Source organism: Colobus angolensis, unplaced genomic scaffold (assembly GCF_000951035.1).
Source record: "Colobus angolensis palliatus isolate OR3802 unplaced genomic scaffold, Cang.pa_1.0 Scaffold137, whole genome shotgun sequence".
Classification (NCBI taxonomy): domain Eukaryota; kingdom Metazoa; phylum Chordata; class Mammalia; order Primates; family Cercopithecidae; genus Colobus; species Colobus angolensis.
The window spans coordinates 1,429,867-1,448,301 of record NW_012114455.1 but is presented as its reverse complement, the minus strand read 5'-3'; the positions used below and the strand labels follow the sequence as shown (position 1 = coordinate 1,448,301).

Genomic DNA, 18,435 nt, shown 5'->3' with positions numbered 1-18,435 from the left:
TGGGTTCTTGGGGTCCCTGATTCCAGGACTTGGCTCGTGGATGGCATTGCTGGACCTGCCTAGGGCCAGAGGGGAGCCCAGTGCCCTAAATGGTGAGTCCCAGGCCAGGCAGCTTTCACGAGCTGACCGAAGAGCTCTTAGACCTTAAGGGAACATGGATGGTAGCTGGCAGTACTCACCACGGGTCTGTAGTGTTGGTGGCAATGGGAAAAGGCTCCTCTGCTTTTGGAAAGGGGAGGGAAGAGTTTGAAGCACTGCATCTTGTGGTTTGAGTGACAGGTTAGCTGCAGGACAATAGAATACCAGGTAGACTTCTAAAACTTTTTGACTCTAGTCCCTGGCTCCTGGATGGCACCTCTGCACCCATGTGTGGCTTGGGGGAACTTGCCACCCTGAAGGGAACACAGGCCTGGATGGTTTTGCCACCTGCTGATTGTAGAGGCCCAGGGCCTTGAGTGAACATAGGCTGTGGCACGGAGTGGTTACAGCAGGCCTTGGACAAGACCCTATGCTGTGCTAACTTCAGGTCTGACTCAGCTCAGTCTTGTGTCAGTGGCCACAAAGGTGCTTATGTCACTCCATCCCCAGCTCTAGGTGACTCAGAACACATAGAGAGAGGCTTTGTATGTTTAGGAGAAAGTAAGGGAAGAGAACAAGAGTCTCTGCCCAGTAATAAAGAGAATTCTTCTGGGTCTCATCCAAGACCATCAAGGCAGAACCTCTGCGAGTCTGCAAAAACTAAAGTAGTACCGGCTTGGGATGCCTCCTAAAGCAGATACAGCTTAGATAACAACATCCAAGTTCTTTCCAATATCTGGAAAGCTTTCACAAGAAGGACAGGTGCAAACCAGCCCAGACTGAGAAGACTACAATAAATACCTAACTCTTCAATGCCCAGACACAAATGAACATCTACAAGCATTAAGGCCATCCAGGAAAACATCACCTCATCAAATGAGTTAAGTAAGAAACTAAGGACCAATCCTGGAGAAACAGAGTTATGTGACCTTTCATACAGAGAATTTAAAATAGCTTTTTTGAAGAAACTCAAAGAAATTCAAGACAGCACAGAGAAGAAGTTCAGAATTCTATCAGACAAATTTAACAAAGGGATTGAAATAATTAAACAGAATCAAGTGGAAATACTGGAGCTGAAAAATGCAACTGGTATACTGTAGAATGTATCAGAGTCTCTTAATAGCAGAATTGATCAAGCAGAAGAAAGAATTAGTGAGCTGAAGACAGACAGGCTATTTGAAAGTACACGGTAAGAGGAGATAAAAGAAAAAAGGATGAAAAACAATGAAGCATGCCTAAAGGATCTAGAAGATAGCCTTAAAAGGGCAAATCTAAGAATTATTGGGCTTAAAGAGGAGGTACAGGAAGAGATAGGGGTAGAAAGTTTATTCAAAGGGATAATAACAGAGAATTTCCCAAACCTAGAGAAAGATGTAAATATCCAAGCCCAGAAAGATTATAGAACACCGAACAGATTTAACCCAAAGAAGACTATCTCAAGGCATTTCATAATCAAACTCCCAAAGGTTAAGGATAAAGAAAGAATCCAGGCCGGGCGCAGTGGCTCAAGCCTGTAATCCCAGCACTTTGGGAGGCCGAGACGGGCGGATCACGAGGTCAGGAGATCGAGACCATCCTGGCTAACACGGTGAAACCCCGTCTCTACTAAAAAAAAAAATACAAAAAACTAGCCGGGCGAGGTGGCGGGCGTCTGTAGTCCCAGCTACTCCGGAGGCTGAGGCAGGAGAATGGCGGGAACCTGGGAGGCGGAGCTTGCAGTGAGCTGAGATCCGGCCACTGCACTCCAGCCTGGGCAACAGAGCGAGACTCCGTCTCAAAAAAAAAAAAAAAAAAAAAAAAAGAAAGAATCCAAAAAGCAGTAAGAAAATAAAGTAAATAACATATAATGGGGCTCCAATGCATTTGGCAGCAGACTTTACAATGGAAACCTTATAGGTCATGAGTGAGTGGCATGGCATATTTAAAGTGCCGAGGGGGGAAAAAAAAACCTTTTACCCTAGAATAGTATATCTGGTGAGAATATCCCTCAAACATGGTGGAGAAATAAAGATTTTCCCAAATGAACAAAAGCTGAGGGATTTTATCAATACCAGACCTGTCCTACAAGAAACACTAAAGGGAATTCTTCAATCAGAAAGTAAAAGATGTTAATGAGCAATATGTAATCACCTGAAGGCACAAAACTCACTGGTAACAGTAAGTACACAGAAAAACACAAAATATTATAATGTGGATTGTGGTGTATAAACTATTTTTAAGTAGAAAGACAAAAAGATGAGCAAGTCAAAAATAATAACTACAACAACTTTTCAAGACACAAACAGTACAATAAGGTATAAATAGAAGCAACAAAAAGTTAAAAAGTGGGGGTAATGAAGTTAAGATATGGAGTTTTACTTAGATTTCTTTTTGCCTGTTTATTTCTTGCTTATGCAAACAGTGTTACATTTTTTCAGCTTAAAATAATGGGGTATAAAATAGTATTTGCAAGCTGCATGGTAAGAACAAACCAAGAAACACACAATGGATACACAAAAAATAAAAAGCAAGAAACTGATTCATATAACCAGAGAAAATCACCTTCACTAAAAAGAAGACAGGAAGAAAAGAAGAAAGAGAAGACCATAAAACAAATAAAACTGCAGGAGTAAGTCCTTACTTATCAGTAATGACATTGAATGTAAATAGACTAAGTTACCCAATCAAAAGACATAGAGTGGCAGAATGGATTAAAAAAATAAGACCTGATGATCTGTTGCCCACAAGAAACACATTTCACTTATAAAGACACACAAAGATGGAAAAGAAAGGCATGGAAAAAGCTATTCCATGCCAATGGAAACCAAAAAAGAGCAGGAGTAGCTATACTTATTTCAGACAAAATAGATTTCAAGACAACAACAGCAAGAAAAGACAAAGAAGGTCACTCACTATATGATGATAAAGGGGTCAATTCAGCAAGAGGATATAATGATTGTGAATATCTATGCAACCAACACTGGAACACCCAGATATATAAAGCAAATAATATTAGAGCTAAACAGAGAGAGAGGCCCCAATACAATAGATTTCAACACTCCACTTTCAGCATTGGACAGATCTCCCAGACAGAAAATCAACACAGAAACATCAGACTTAATCTGCACTATAGACCATATAGACCTAATAAATATTTAGGGAACATTTCATCCAATGGTTGCAGAATACACATTCTTTTCCTCAGCACATGGACCATTCTCAAGGATAGACTATATGTTAGGTTACAAAACAAATCTTAAACCATTTTTTTAAAAATTGAAATAATACCAAACATCTTCTCTGACCACAAAGGAATAAAAACAAAAATAAGAGGAATGTTGGAAAATATACAAATACATGATAATTAAACAATATGCTCCTGAATAACCAGTAGGTCAATGAAGAAATTAAGAAGAAAGTGGACACTTTTTTGACACAAATAAAATGGAAACACAACACACAACATACCACAACCTGTGGGATACAGTGAAAGCAGTACTAAGAGGGAAATATCTAGCTATAAGTGCCTATGTCAAAAAAGAAGGAAAACTTCAAATAAACAACCTAAAAATGCATCTTAAAGAACTAGAAAAGCAACAGCAAACCAATCCCCAAATTAGTAGAATAAATAATAAAGATCAGAGCAGGAATAAATAAATTTGAAATAAAGAAAACAATACAAAAGGTCAATGAAACAAACAGTTGGTTTTGGGGAAAGATAAAATTGACAAATCTGTAACCAGACTAAAAGAAAAAAAGGGAGAAGACTTAATCAAAGTCAGAGATAAAAAGGACACATTACAATTGATACCACACAAATTTCAGCGATCATTAGTGGCTACTATGGGCAACTGTATGCCAACAAATGGGAAAATCTACAGGAAATGGATAAATTCCTAGACACATACAATCTACCAAGATTGAACCATGAAGAAATCCAAAACCGGAACAGACCAATAACAAATAAAAAGATCAAAGCAATTAAAAAAAAATACATCTCCCGGGAAAGAAAAGCCCAGGGTCTGATTGGCTTCACTGCTGAATTCTACCAAACATTTAAAGAAGAACTAATACCAATCCTACTCAAACGATTCCCAAAAATAGAGGAGGACAGAATATTTCCAAACTCATTCTAGGAGGCTACTAATTACCCTGACAGCAGAACCAGACAAAGACATATCAAGGGGAAAAAAAAAAAAAAAAACTCCAGTGAATATTGATGCAAAAGTTTTCAACAAAATACTGGAAAAAATGAATCAAACAACACATTAAAAACAGCATTGATTATGACCAAGTGGAATTTATTCCTGGGATGCAAAGATAGTTCATATGGAAATCAACCAGTGTGGTACATCATATCAGCAGAATGAAGGACAAAAATCACACAGTCACTTCGATTGATGCTGAAAATGCATTTGATAAAATTCAATATTCCTTTATAATAAAAATCTTCAAAAAACTGTTTATAGAATGAACATACCCCGACATAATAAAAGCTGTAGACAGACCCACAGCTAGTATTATAGTGAATGGGGAAGAACTGAAAGCCTTTTCTCTAAGAACTGGAACATGACAAGGATGCCCACTTTCACCACTGTTATCCAACATAGTAGTGAAAGTCCTAGCTAGCACAATCAGAGAAGAGAAAGAAATAAAGGACATTCAAATTAGAAATAAGTCAAATTGTTCTTGTTTGTAGATGAGATGATCTTACATTTAGAAAATCTTAAAGACTCCACCAAAGAACTATTAGAACTGTCAAATTCAATCAAGTCGCAGGATAAAAAATCAACATACAAAAGTCAGTAGCATTTCTATATGCCAAAAGTGAACAATTTAAAAAAGAAATAAAGAACACAGTCCCATTTACAATAGCCACAAATAAAATTAAATACCTGGGACTTAACCAAAGAAGTGAAATATCTCTGTAATAAAAACTATAAAACACTGTTGAAATAAATTGAAGAGGATACCAAAAAAATGGTAAGTTATTCCATGTTGATGGACTGTAAGAATCAATGTTGTTAAAATGTCTGTATTACCCAAAGCAATCTATAAATTCACTGAATCTACAGATTCAATTAAATCCCTATCAAAATATGAATGGCATTCTTCAGAGAAACAGAGAAAACAACCCTAAAATTTATATGGGACCACAAAAGACCAAGAGTAGCCAAAGCTATCCTGAGTGAAAAGTACAAAACTGCAGAAATTATATTACCTGACTTCAAATTATACTACAGAGCTATAGTCACCAAAGCAGCATGGTACTGGCATAAAAATAGACACATAGATCAATGAAACAGAATAGAGAGCCCAGAAACAAATCCATGCAGTGGATTCATTTTTTGACAAAGTTGTCAAGAGCATACACTGGGGAAAAGGCAATCTCTTCAATAAATGGTTCTGGGAAAACTGGATATCCATATGCAGAAGAATGACCCCAGTCTCTCCCCACATACAAAAATCAAATCAAAATGGATTAAAGGCTTAAATCTAATACCTCAACCTATGAAACTACTGCAAGAAAATATTGGGGAAAATCTACGTGACACTGGTCTGGGCAAAAATTTATTGAGCAATCCCCACAAGCACAGGCAAAAAAGCAAAAATAAAGGGCATCACATCAAGTAAAAATCTTCTGCACAGTAAAGGAAACACCAAAGTGAAAAGACAACTACAGAATGGGAGAAAATATTTGTAAACTACCCCTCTGACAAAGGATTAATGACCAGAATATATAAAGAGCTCAAACAATTATATAGGAAAATTCCTAATAATCCTTTCAATAAATGGGCAAAAGATTTGAACAGACATTTCTCAAAAGAAGATATAGAAATGGTAAACAGGCATATAAAACTTGCTAAACATCATTGATCATCAGAGAAATGCAAATCAAAACTAAAATAAGATATCATTTCGCCCCAGTTAAAGTGGCTTATATGCAAAAGACAGGCAATAACAAATGCTGGCAAGGATGTGGAGAAAAAGGAACTCTCATATGCTGTTGGTGGGAATGTAAATTAGTACAACTACTATAAAGAACAGTTTAGAGGTTCCTCAAAAACTAAAAATACAGTTACCATATGATCCAGCAATCCCACTGCTGGGCGTGTACCCAAAAGAAAGGAAATCAGTATATGGTGAAAGGTAGGTGAGGAACAGAAAACCAAATACTACATGCTCTCACTTAAAAGTGGGAGCTAAACATTGGGTACACATGCACACAAAAATGGGAACAGTAGATACTGGGGACGACTAGAAAGGGGAGGGGAAAGGGGACATGGGCTGAAAAACTACCTATTGGATAATATGCTCACTATCTGGGTGATGGGATTATTTGTACCCTAAACCTCAACATCACACAATATACCCATGTAACAAACCTGCACAAGTACCCTCTCATTCTTCTGCACATGGCTAGCCAGTTATCCCAGCACAGTTTGTTGAATAGGGAGTCCTTTCCCCGTTGCTTGTTTTTGTCGACGTTTTTGAAGATCAGATGGCTGTAGGTGTGTTGTGTGGCTTTATTTCTGGGTTCTCTATTCTGTTCCCTTGGTCTGTGTGTCTGTTTTTGTAACAGTACCATGCTGCTTTGCTTATTGTAGCGTTGTAGTATTTTTTAAGCTGGGTAATGATACCTCTGGCTTTGTTCTTTTTGCTTAGAATTAATTGGTTTGGCTATTTGGGCTCTTTTTTAGTTCCATTAGAATTTTAGAGTAGTTTTTTCTATTTCTGTGAAAAATGATGTTGGTAGTTTGACAGGAATAGCATTGAACCTGTAGATAGATCACTTTGGACAGTATAGCCATATTAATGATATTGATTCTTCCAATCAGTCCATGCGCCTGGAATGTTTTTCCATTTGTTAGTGTCATCTATGATTTCTTGCAGCTGTATTTCGTAGTTCTCCTTGCCAGTATGCTCTTGGGTTTGTTCATAGCATATGTTACACTTTATTCTTTTACTTGTTTGCCTGTACATTTCATGACAGTAAAAACCTCATCTATCATATCTATCATGGTTTTTCCAGCTCTTAGGACAGTGCCTGGAATCCAGAAGTGGGATCAATAAATATTGCTGAAAGAATGAAAGCCTTGAGGCAGGCAGAGCCTCTGTTTCTCCGCTGAAATAAACCAGCAAGAGCAGCCTCATCCTGTGGCAATCAAAGCATTGTCCAGAAGGGGGCGGGAGAGACAGTGTTTCAAAGGCCAGGGCTGCTGGAGGGTCCCCACTCCTTCGCTGAAAGGGATTCCTGTTATAGTGGTTGGCTCGGGAACTAAAATTTCAACTGATGTAATGTGGTGTGACAATAGTATAAACTGGTTATCTTGCAAGTGTGTGATTTGAGGGTGGGTGGACAAGAACATCAACTTCTTTTTCACATTTCTGTATTGATTAAAATTTGCAACAACTATATAATATCTTATGAAAAATGTAAATGGAAGCTTAAACATGTTTAAAAATATGAAATGTAATTTGGCTGGGAAATAATGCAACATGATTAATCTCTGAATGTGGTTTTCAATGATCCCAAGAGATTTTGCTTCAAGCATAAAATATTTCCTTGAGCAGATTCACACTACTTTAAAAACTTTGCTCTATTTTTGTTTCTCTTCCTAATCTTCCACTCTATAGAATTCCATTTTATGAAGTTATAAAGGGTCACGTGCTCCTGTGGTGTGGGACACGACTGCTTAGGTACCAAGAACTATACGCAGCACAGATTTCCTTAGAGGGCTTACAAGACCCAGAAACGATGGTTACAACTTTATTGCTAGTTTCTGTTGTATGGCTTTTTTCTTTATTGCCTTCTACCCCCACTGTTTTATATGAATGTTTAAATATTTTATATGAATGTTTTTCATATATGGAGGCTTTTCTTTTTTTATTTTCAAACCATTCAAAGATGCACTTTCAAAGTCCATGATATTCTCCATATTATTAAAACTTTTGTCAATTATTGTTAAGCAGTCAGCTACTAACATTAAGTCTTTTGCACTCCTATATATAGTTAAATGAGAAGAATGCTTGAAATCTTAATTTGAGCAGTGAGGGGTGGATTTTATGGGATAGAACGTCATACTACAAGCACATCTCAGCTTCATGCCAATGTAATGTTTCTTCTTTCTTTCTTAAATTATCAGTGAGATTTTTTTAGAGCTCTTCTTTAGAAATCTAAGTTTCTGTAATGATGTTTTGCTATGAAAACCATCAGCAATCACTTTTACCAACATGTGCTGAATTTCCAAACTGTATTGTATGACTCCCTTTTCTCTGCCTCCATAACCATTTTTCCATTTTCAATACCCAGGCAGAGAACTTTTTCTTTCTAATAGTTAGAAACTGAATATGTTAATTTATTTTTTTTCTAACTTTTTAATTTTTTTAGGTTCAGGGAGTATGTGTGCAGGTTTGTTACACGGATAAATTGCGTGTTGCCGGGGCTTGGTGTACAGATTATTTTGTCGCCCAGGTAATGAGCATAGTACCAGATAGGCAGTTTTTTGATCTTCACTCTCCTCCCCGCTCAAGTAGGTCCTTGTGTGTATTTTTCCTTTTCTGTATGTCCATGTGTACTCGATGAACATGTGAATTTCTGCTACTCTGTGTAAGGCTGCTTTGAAACTGTAGGCAGCGCTCAATCCAAGCTCCAGAGGCTCTCTCTCGTGCCTGGCTGCCTCTCTGCCTCAGGGCTGACTGCCTCTAACACTTCAGTAACTTCATTTACAAGCAATGCAAACTGCTGCTGTCCAGGCTTTCTCTGTGCTTCTTGTGAGTATATTTGAGAGCAAAGGTAATCTCTATTATTATGTCCACGTTTGTGCCAGTTAAGCACTGCAGTTGATGTTCCGTGCTAAACTTAGCTCCAACCAGGATCCCTGTTATTGAATTGTGTTGCCACCAAATTCATATGCTGAACCTGTAACCCACAATACATTAGAATGTGACTGTATTTGGAGATAGGGCGTTAAAGAGGTGATTAAGGCTAAATGAGGGCATATGAATGGGACCTAGTCCAATAAGATTGGTGTCCTTATGAGAAGAGTGAAAGATACCAGGAATGTGCTTTCACAGAGGAGAGACCCTGTAAGGACACAGGGAGAGGGCAGCAACTTGCAAGCAAAGGAGAAAACAGCCCTGCTGGCACCCTGAGCTTGGATTTTCAGCCTCCAGAACTGTGAGAAAATAAATTTTTGTTTTTTAAGCCACCTAGTCTGTGGTATTTTGTTATGGCAGCCCTAGCAAACTAATACAACCTCTATTCAATTTGATCCTAGACACTTCCTGGTATTCTTTGGCTGCTGACTCTCCATATGCTAATCATAACCAGAAACCTCCAGTGAACACTTTCCTGTTGTGGACACTGTTCCACACCATTTACCTCCATCATCCCATTTCATCATCACAAAATTCCCAGGAGCTTAGTATAATTATTTAAAAAATAATAATTATACTTCATATAAGTATATATTATAATTAGTATAATTTTATGCATAATTAGTATGGGCATGGAGAAGTTAACCAACTTAGGCACGATCACATAATCAGTAAGAGACAGAGCTGGGATTGGAAACCAGATGGTCTGAAGCATGATGTTCTCCTGATGAGATGCTGCTGTCATGGTGTGGGACTCAGTGGAAAAACGTGCAGAGGACCACACTTCTCTTGCCCTACTCCTTTGTTACTAGTGACACCACAATAAAGGGTTGTATGGACATTTAAGACTTTACAGTATCAAAATGTTGAGAAAGATTGGTTTAACAAGAGAATAAAACATTTCAAACTCTACACTTAATATGTCTTTCCCATGGTTAGAAGGACAAGAACATAAAAACAAACACAAAAGCAAACAGAAACCCCCAATCACAGGTGGTGCCCATGCAAACCCCAATTCCTAGTTACAGTTGTCTGTATGAAAGTTTATGTCCCTTAAACCTTCCATAGTATAAATTCCCACTATGCTTTAGAAAAGATGCCTTCAGTTGCCCTACTTCCTGCTCTCAGGAAGAACAGACCCGCTTTCTCCCCACCAGTGTACATTCTGATGCATGATAATCCACATACTATTGCTCCCAAATGGAATTATTCAGGCATGAATAGGGATTGGATTTAAGGACAAGAATCTCTGTAACCTAGGGGAGAACAATGGGAAAAATCTATGGTCCAAAGGTGTACCCCTTCACCATGCCATTCAGAAGGAGTTTGGGTCTTTGTACCTGCTGAAATAGCCCATGATGGTGATGCTGTGCCAAGATCCCTGCCCTTTAAGATCACCCATCAACATAAAGTGCACATGTCTCTTCTCAATCTTCCTGGTCATTCAGCAGGAAATTAATGGTATGTATGCACTCTTGTACACACATAAACGCATACACCTGTGCACATATAAACTTAGCACTCTCCAAAAAATAGATTCTCAGAGGCAATGCAGTCAGTTTAGATCAGAATTAAGATGGGACACATTCCTTTAAATAACACTGTAATCCACATAAATGTATGCCAACTGTAAGAACTGTATTATGCAGAATGATAGTAAACCCTACTTTGTTCCTTCTCCTCCTCTGCAACCATATCCAGTGGCCTCAGATTCACAGAAAAATGGGACCAACAATTCTATCTTTTTCAAGCAACAGAGTCTCTCCTGCTGACTGCCAACCAATGGGTGCACAAAAATCTAGCAGAAATTCTAAAACTCTAGTTTTTTGAAAATCCTTTTAAAGCTGGATATTCTTAACTATTCTACTTGAGAGAAGGGAAGGAACAAGATAGTTCTTATTCGCACATCACATATCAGAAAGGTAGGCATGGGGAGCTGCTCTTCCAGGTGCACAAACATTTGTGACTCAATATAATGGTTATCAGACCATCCCCTCTTTCTTATGCAACCAAATTTCCCAAGACAGCTACTTTAAATGTATGAAACTCAGCTGTCCAAAGAGTAAATGGTTTTGACACTTAGATGGCTTTCTTGACCTAGAGTAGAACTTGTTATTTATGATAATAGGAACAATTTGTGGGTTAGAAGTCTTCCCCTCTGGTCGTAGTTGAGCAAGGGGACAAACACTGTCTTTCATCCCACCTTTGCTGCCCCCTGGTTTCAGTGGGAAAAGCTGTATTGTTAGACAGAAAGGCCCTGTCAAGAAAGAAAGGTCAGAAAGGTAGAGGCAGGGAGAAAAAGCAGAGGTTGTAATAGTATCACTGGGTGAGGCCCAGGAAGGTAAGCAGCACAGCGGGAGTTGTTACGGATGTCATTATTATAGCATTCAAGGATTGTGCCCCTTTGTGATCAGGGCCATTCTCTGACCTTGATGTCCTCTTTCAATCACTTGCTATGGGAAGCGTTAAGGAGTTTCGTCGTCCTAAGATAGAAAGAGATGAGAGTACTCAAGATAAGGCCTTTGGAAAAGCAGAGTGGGATTGGTAGAATTGACTTAGCATTCAAAATCTTGGTAATTGTGCCTGACTGTGGGTTCGATCTGGGAACAGGTTCTCCTCTAATACTCCTGGAACAGCTCCTATAGGCATTCTCCTAGAAGAAAACTACTTATGCCTAGGAGTTTGGAATCTGGCAAGGCACTTAGAGGCTCCCAGAAAATCCCCAAGAGAAGGAAGACCTGCAGATGGGGAAAGATACAAGGTGAGCATCCGCAGAACCTTTAGTGGAGCTCCTTCTTGGGATCTACACAATCCTCTGAATGTATCTCTGTCTTTAGATTACCCTGGGTTGCAGAGGTCGAGCTCTTATTTTATCTTAGTGAATCAGAGTTCAGCTAACTTCTAAGCTGCTCACCCATCTGAGAGAAACCAATCTGTTCTGAACTTGAGCTCCTGACTTCAAAGGCCATGTAGAAGAAACTGTTCTTGATCTCTTGCCCACTCCAACATGCAAGCAAAATCTCATCCGTGATGGTAGTTGACCTTTCAGAGGTGGCTCCTGCAGACAAGCCCATTGCCAGGTCTTTCCCTTCCCATGCAAAAACATCAGCTATAGGCCCTGGGTCACTCCTCTCCCTGGACAAGTGACTGCTGAGAGTGGCCAGTGCTGACTGAAGACCTACTCTCTGGTTAGTGAGTCTTTGTGGCTCCTGGGAATCCCCAATACCAAGTGTTTCATGATTTTACCTCGGTTATATGTCCTTACGTTTTGGCCTTTGGGAGAATAGATGGCAGAGTACTTGGTTCACTTTTACTTGGTGAAATAGAAATAATGAATCCCACAAAGTTATGTTGCATGGCAGTGGGCCCTCCTTTTCCCAGAATAACTTTATAATACATTTGTCTGAACCTAAGATCAACGTTATCACTCTCATGTGCTTTACGCAAAGGTTTTCTCAGGCAGGGGAGGACAGGCAGAGGTCACAGCTAGGGAGCTGCAGCATCCAGTCCCTCCTGACTTGTCAGTGTCCCAGCAGCCTGCAGTGGGAAGGGCAAGTGAGGAGATCTGCTGAAGCTGCAGCCATGGGAACAGCTCCAGAACTGCTGTTTGGCAGTGGCTTGTAGGAATGCCCCATCCCTATGCTCGTCACTCCCAAAGGTGCTGTGCTACTGTCACATGTTGAAGGCAGGAGGCTGGTGAGAAGGCTGGAATAAGGCTGGACGGAGGGACTCAGGGGAAAACCCTCTCACCCTCCAAAGACTGACATCCTGGTGACTCAAATGAGGCAAAGCCATAGGAGCAGGGCTATGGGGTTCCTTTCACCCAGTTCAGTAAGTTATACCCTATGCCAGGCATGTGGCAGGAGCTGAACTAATGGAAGGAAGTGACTCAGAATTCGTATCTGATGCCCAATTCATACTCCATGCCTCCCTCACCTGCCAACATGGTCAGTGGCCTGATGACTAAGAAGACATGGGTCATGGTTTTCCTCTGCCTTTATATTGGGGTGACATTTTAATTGAGCCCTGTTTCTTATGTGTAAAATAAAGGCATTGGGCTATATTGCTTCCATGCCCAACTCCTCTCTTTTATGCATATGGTAAAATGGCACCTTCCATGGTACCTTCAAGGCAGTCTGAAGAAAGCTTGGAGGGCGGTTAAGAGGAGCGTAAATAGGGCTTGGTCAGCAGGCTGATATGGATTGGCCATGAAAGAGATGGTGGGGGGGGTCAAGGGTTTCTGGGGGGTATCAAGACAGGCAGGGTACCCCCCTGGGGTTTCTCTTGGCTGCTAGAGGGAGCTTGGGTCTGAGGCAGGCCTAAGTCAGGAGACCTAGTTGTCTAGGCCCCTAAATCCTGTCAAGTCTGAGATACAGATGTCTAGTCTGATACAGACCAGATGGCATGGAGAAGAAACTGTCATGGAGAAGAAATGTGACCATACCCTGGCCACATGCTTCCTTTCTCTGCCTGTGAGGAGGCTGTAATAGAGCCCGGCCATCAGGCCGGTCTCTGCCGTCTGGCTGACTCACTGGAACCATGGTGATTCTGCTTTTTGGGTCTCCTCCCTGCCGAGCAGGACCGGGGCACTTTTCCTTTGGAGCTGGCAGAAGTGGTGTCTTGCTGAGTGCAGGAAGCTTTCTTTTGGGGACTTTTGTTTTTATTTTGTTTTCCTTCGTTTTCCTAAAGGGGCAAAGTGAACACAACTCTGGGGTGACTACAAGGAGCCTAATTTGGTCTCAAATCTACCACCTTCTCCTCTCTCTGTAGGGATAAAGGATGGGTGCAAGTTGTGCCTCTGGGCAGGACAGGAGTAGGGCAGGACAGGACAGGACAGGGCAGGGCAGGGCAGCATGGACTATAACTCCTGGTATAGGAAGGAGCAGAGAGGAATGTCAAAGTCTTGGGCAGGAGCCAAGCATGGAGGGGAGAAGGTACAGGCTCTGGGCCCCAGGAGAGGACTTGGGGCAGGGCTGGGAAAGTTCTGGAGGCTCAAATATGAAAGGTGGGGAAGAAAGAGCAAGTTGGACAACACAGCCTCCTTTCTCTGGGAGGGGGAGGTGGCCCCAAGGGTCCAAGGCCTTTCTGCCATCCACATTAGTCTGGTAGAGTGAGGTGTCGATAGGCTGAGCAGCCAGTTGAAGCTGTGGCTGAGGCTGGAAGTCAGAACTGGGGCATCAGCCTTTTCACAGGAGTTTGTCAGGTGATGGGCTCCTGAATCTCTTGCCCAATTCTGGGCCTCACATTCTAGGAGGGAGAGTGATTTAAGGGGACAAATTCCACAATAAAATATTAAGTGCAAAAATCAGAGTATCACATGTGTGATGTTAACCATGATAGTGCTTATTAACATGGGGTTGTGTGATACATTTACAGAAGTTATATTGGAAGCAGCTGTGGTGAAGTAGTCACACTTCTTTTCTCAGAATTAGGAGCACAATGGGGATTTTCACTTATCAGTAAGTTTAAAGTATCTTCAAAATTTCTGTTACTTTTATTCTGGGAAAACATGGTTCAAAATGCCTTGGATGAACTATAAGAGAGAGACTTGGGTTGGGTGGAGTCTGTAATTCACACCCACCTGTGTAATAATTGGGTGCCCAAGTCATTACGCAGGAGTATCTTCCTAGGCCAGGAAAAAGGCCTGGAGGCCTATGCTTGATGTTCCCAGCTCAGACCCTCTGGGGCTTATGGTCATGGGTTGCTGCCTGTGTCTCACATGTTCCAAATGCACAATCCATAAAGGTGGTCCCCATGGGAATTGCTTCTCTGACAACGGCACATAAATCTTAGATCTTAGTCATGCTTTGGAACCCCTTAGTCTCAATGGGATTTTGCTGACGAGTATTGTCTCTGCCAGACAGAGAAAGACCCATTTTTCTTTGATTGAGACCCGTTTCTTACTCATTCTACTTCTCTCCCCGCCACCATTGTCCTGATGATTCTAAGGTAGACCCACCTGGAGCTCCAGCTCTGGGAACCCCTCTCCAGACTATAAACCTTGTGGTGAAATGGATTGATAATGTCCTGTTTAATCAGACAGATGCACACCTTGTTACGTTAGGAAAAATCCTTGGTCATCATCTGTAAGATGAGGTCAACTACTTCTAAACCACAAGGTTGTTCAGAAAATTCAAAGATGTCAGGTGAGTAACATGCCCAGAAGAATGTCTAACCCCAAGTAGAGCCTTAACAAATGTTTGTTTTCTCCCCTTTCCCTTGTGTAAATTTATTAACAACTACCTCAGATATTCCTGTGATGGTTTTATTTTTACCTATTAGGTCACAGAGGCACAGAGAGGCTAAGTAACGTGTTGAGGGTCACACAGCAAGTGGGCAGCATACTTGGACTTCCATCCCAGGTGTGTGGGGAGTGCCTTCATAGTCAGGATTATGTGAGGGATCGTACTTGACATGTAGCACGTAGCACATGTCGAGCTGTGGGAATGAGTCCACTCAGATAAATGGGCCCGACCCTCACTCAGTGTTCACCACAAGGAAATCTGCCATTACCATTGCCTGTCTTCTCTGTAGTGACTGCCAACTGCAAGGTTAAGGCTAGGAATTTCATCATGTCAAGTGGAATTAGGGACTGTCAATATAAAGACTTTTGTACCCTTCCGTTGTGCCTCTCAGGTTACCAGTATCCAGTAACACTATTAATCTTTTCATCAAATGTGTCTGATGATCTGATGTGTACAGGGCATAATTATGGGTACTATGGTTAAAGCAATGAATGTAACCCTTGAAACTTGGGTGTTCATAGAGTTTTCATCTCGTGAAGGAAGAGAAAGAAAATGCACACACATAAGGAAAAGTTATAGGAGCACAAATTGAGTTAAGTACCCTGGAGAAAAACCGAGGAGGGAAGGGACAAGGAAGTGTAGTTAGGGAGTTTTGGTCCTTTATGTATATGGTGGCCAGGAAATGCCTCATGGAGAAAGTGGCAGCTGAGAGCAGAAAGAGGGGTGGCAGGAAAGTATGACATCTTCTGGAGGAAGTAAGGAAAAGTCCAAGAACCAATAGGAAAACTAATCTCCGTAACTTTCCTCTCTAACTTTCCCTCTACATACCCTTTCCAAGGATCAGTCCAAATAGATCTCCCCTTTCCTCCCCATAACAGCAGTGTAAATCTCTCCCACTGGAATCATTTATCATCTCTGCCTTCCTTGACAGAAATGGATGAATAAAGCTCAGGAGAAGCTGAGATGGTCTTCATGTCTTCCCCACTTTTTCCTGGCCTGTCCTGTTCATCCCATCCATCAACAATGTCTTCTACACTGAGCAGTCAGACCATATCTGGAGTATTGGGCTCTGTTCCTGATGCCTCACTGTGAGGGGCAAAGTCCCACTGGAGGTCATGCCGAGGCGATAACCCAGGGTGGTGTGGTGCCCGAAAAGAACGGACTCTTTCATAGGTGATTAGTGATCCCAGCTTTATTATAGGTGAAAGGAGGTCATGTGGATGTGGAGTTAGAAATGTTCTGTGTAGACCAACATATGAAAACATAACCAAAGAGATTCTATGCCAATATGAATTAATATCTTATGATAAAATGAAACGGGGTGTCTGGGTGGGCTGAGTTCCAAGTAGCTGGAGGAATGCAAACAAAGGATGTACCCTGTTCTGGGAACGTTGTAGAGAGCATTCAGGTGGTTTGAGCTGACATTCATGATTCTGTGATTCTAGTGGGATGCCTGAGGGCAGGTGATGAGAATAAATAAAGCTGGAACCTCTCACTGGGATGTTCTCAGGAAAAGGCCCCAGGATGTTCCGGTTGCTTCTACTGGGCATGTTCGTAGTGCTCTTCATGGATGAGGGTAAGCTCTGGAGAGGGACACACGAATGGGTGGTGAGAGAATGTATGGAGTGGGAGAAAGGGGTTTCTACACTTGGGTTTTGGGGCTGCTGTGAAATCATTTAAGAACAGTTTTTCTTCTCTTCACAGGAGACAGAGTCCTGACATGGAAATGTACGGTGTAGTTGGTTTGTCATTTTTGGATAAATAATGCCACAGTGAGGGAGACATTCTTGAGTTCTCTACACATTGTCCTCTCCCCACTCAATACTCCAGTGTCTTCTTTCCTGCCTAGACTTGGGAGGGTCCCTGACTTCTTTGGGGGTCATAGCTGTTACCCAATCAAGGGAGTAAGGTCCCCTGACAGAGGCCAGGACTAGTGTCAACTTTCTTCTCATGAGGTTTGCACCACCTCGATATAAATGTTTCCGGGTGGGAAGAGACTTCTGAAGCAGAATCACTTTCCCTAGTGCTGTTCTTTAAAGTGCCCCTCTTTTTCAGGGGTTCGATTTTGCAATTCCTGTGAACACTTTGATGGATCCATTTGCCTCGGTGGCATGAAAAGTTGCTGGAAGTTTAATTTATATTCGAAAAACAGGAGTTGTGCCACAGATCACTATTACTTTAGTGATCTCACTACAGGTAGGTGGTGGGGGGTGGTGTTACAGAGAGACACAAAATATCACCAGTGGTGCCCACAATCCTTGGAGCCAAGTTGTGGAGAGAATCTGGAATCATGGGAAAGGGTGGGAAGTGGGATTCACCATACACAGACCTGGGTACAGGGGCCTGTATGGGAGGCAGATGTCTTCTGCCTGGTCATGGCTAGAGAGACACGGACAAGATGCAGACACAGTCTGGGGGCTTATTCCAGTCTACAGAAAAGTGAGGAGGTACTGGAGAGAGGTCATTGCTAGGAAGGTGATGAAATGAGGCAAACTGACCACATTTGCCTTTCTTCCCTTTAGGGAGGTATCTGTTCCGTTATACAACACTGTCTTGCAGGCCCTGTGATGAGGGAATGTTCCAAGTATTCCACGACCTTCTGAGAGAAACGACTTGTTGCATTAATCAAAACAGGTGTAATACTGGCAGAGATAATTTAGATATTACGAGGATTCTTGGAGCAGAGCCTCAGGATGAAATAGTGTATGGTTCATATAATTATGAATGATTAAGGTTGTTAGACTATATCTCCTTGTAGTCTTGGCCCTTTTTTTTACCCAATGGTAATACCATCATCTTACATTTTCCCCCAAACCACTCTCTTCTCTATTCCAGCATATCTACCTATGGAAGCTCTGTCTTTCCAGTGTCCACGTTTCCATTAACAGGCAAGGGTAAATATCTAGGTCAGAAAAACCTCAACTCTGCCTTCTGGTTGGATTCCTCAGTCTTTGCTACCTGGTACCACCTGGCAGTCTCCACTTGCCCTTAAGTTCTGATGCTAAACCTGGCCTGAAGTTAGAATTCTAAAGTATTTTGCAAAGGAAGCAAAGTAGTTTTTATGGTAGAGCTTCTAGGGGAAGATCAGGAGAAAGTAGATTGGATAAAAATAGGGAGAAAGTTACCAGAAATTTTGGGAGAATGATTTGAGAGGAGAGTAGGAAAGTATTTGATGCGGGGGGCGGTTGTAGGTAGGGCTTATATTAAGAAGGGGTTTGGGAAAGTCAATGTGAAATTAGAAAGCATTCGAAAT

General features: G+C 41.4%; 1 protein-coding gene across 1 annotated transcript; it reads left to right on the top strand.

Moving 5' to 3' along the window:
- Positions 1-16,706: 16,706 nt before the first annotated feature.
- On the top strand, positions 16,707-17,910 carry LOC105506535 (prostate and testis expressed protein 2-like). Its single transcript, XM_011934729.1, has 4 exons — positions 16,707-16,758; positions 16,887-16,910; positions 17,238-17,378; positions 17,705-17,910. Exons 1-4 carry the CDS (start codon positions 16,707-16,709, stop codon positions 17,908-17,910), a joined length of 423 nt encoding a protein of 140 aa, XP_011790119.1.
- The last annotated feature ends 525 nt before the right edge of the window (positions 17,911-18,435 follow it).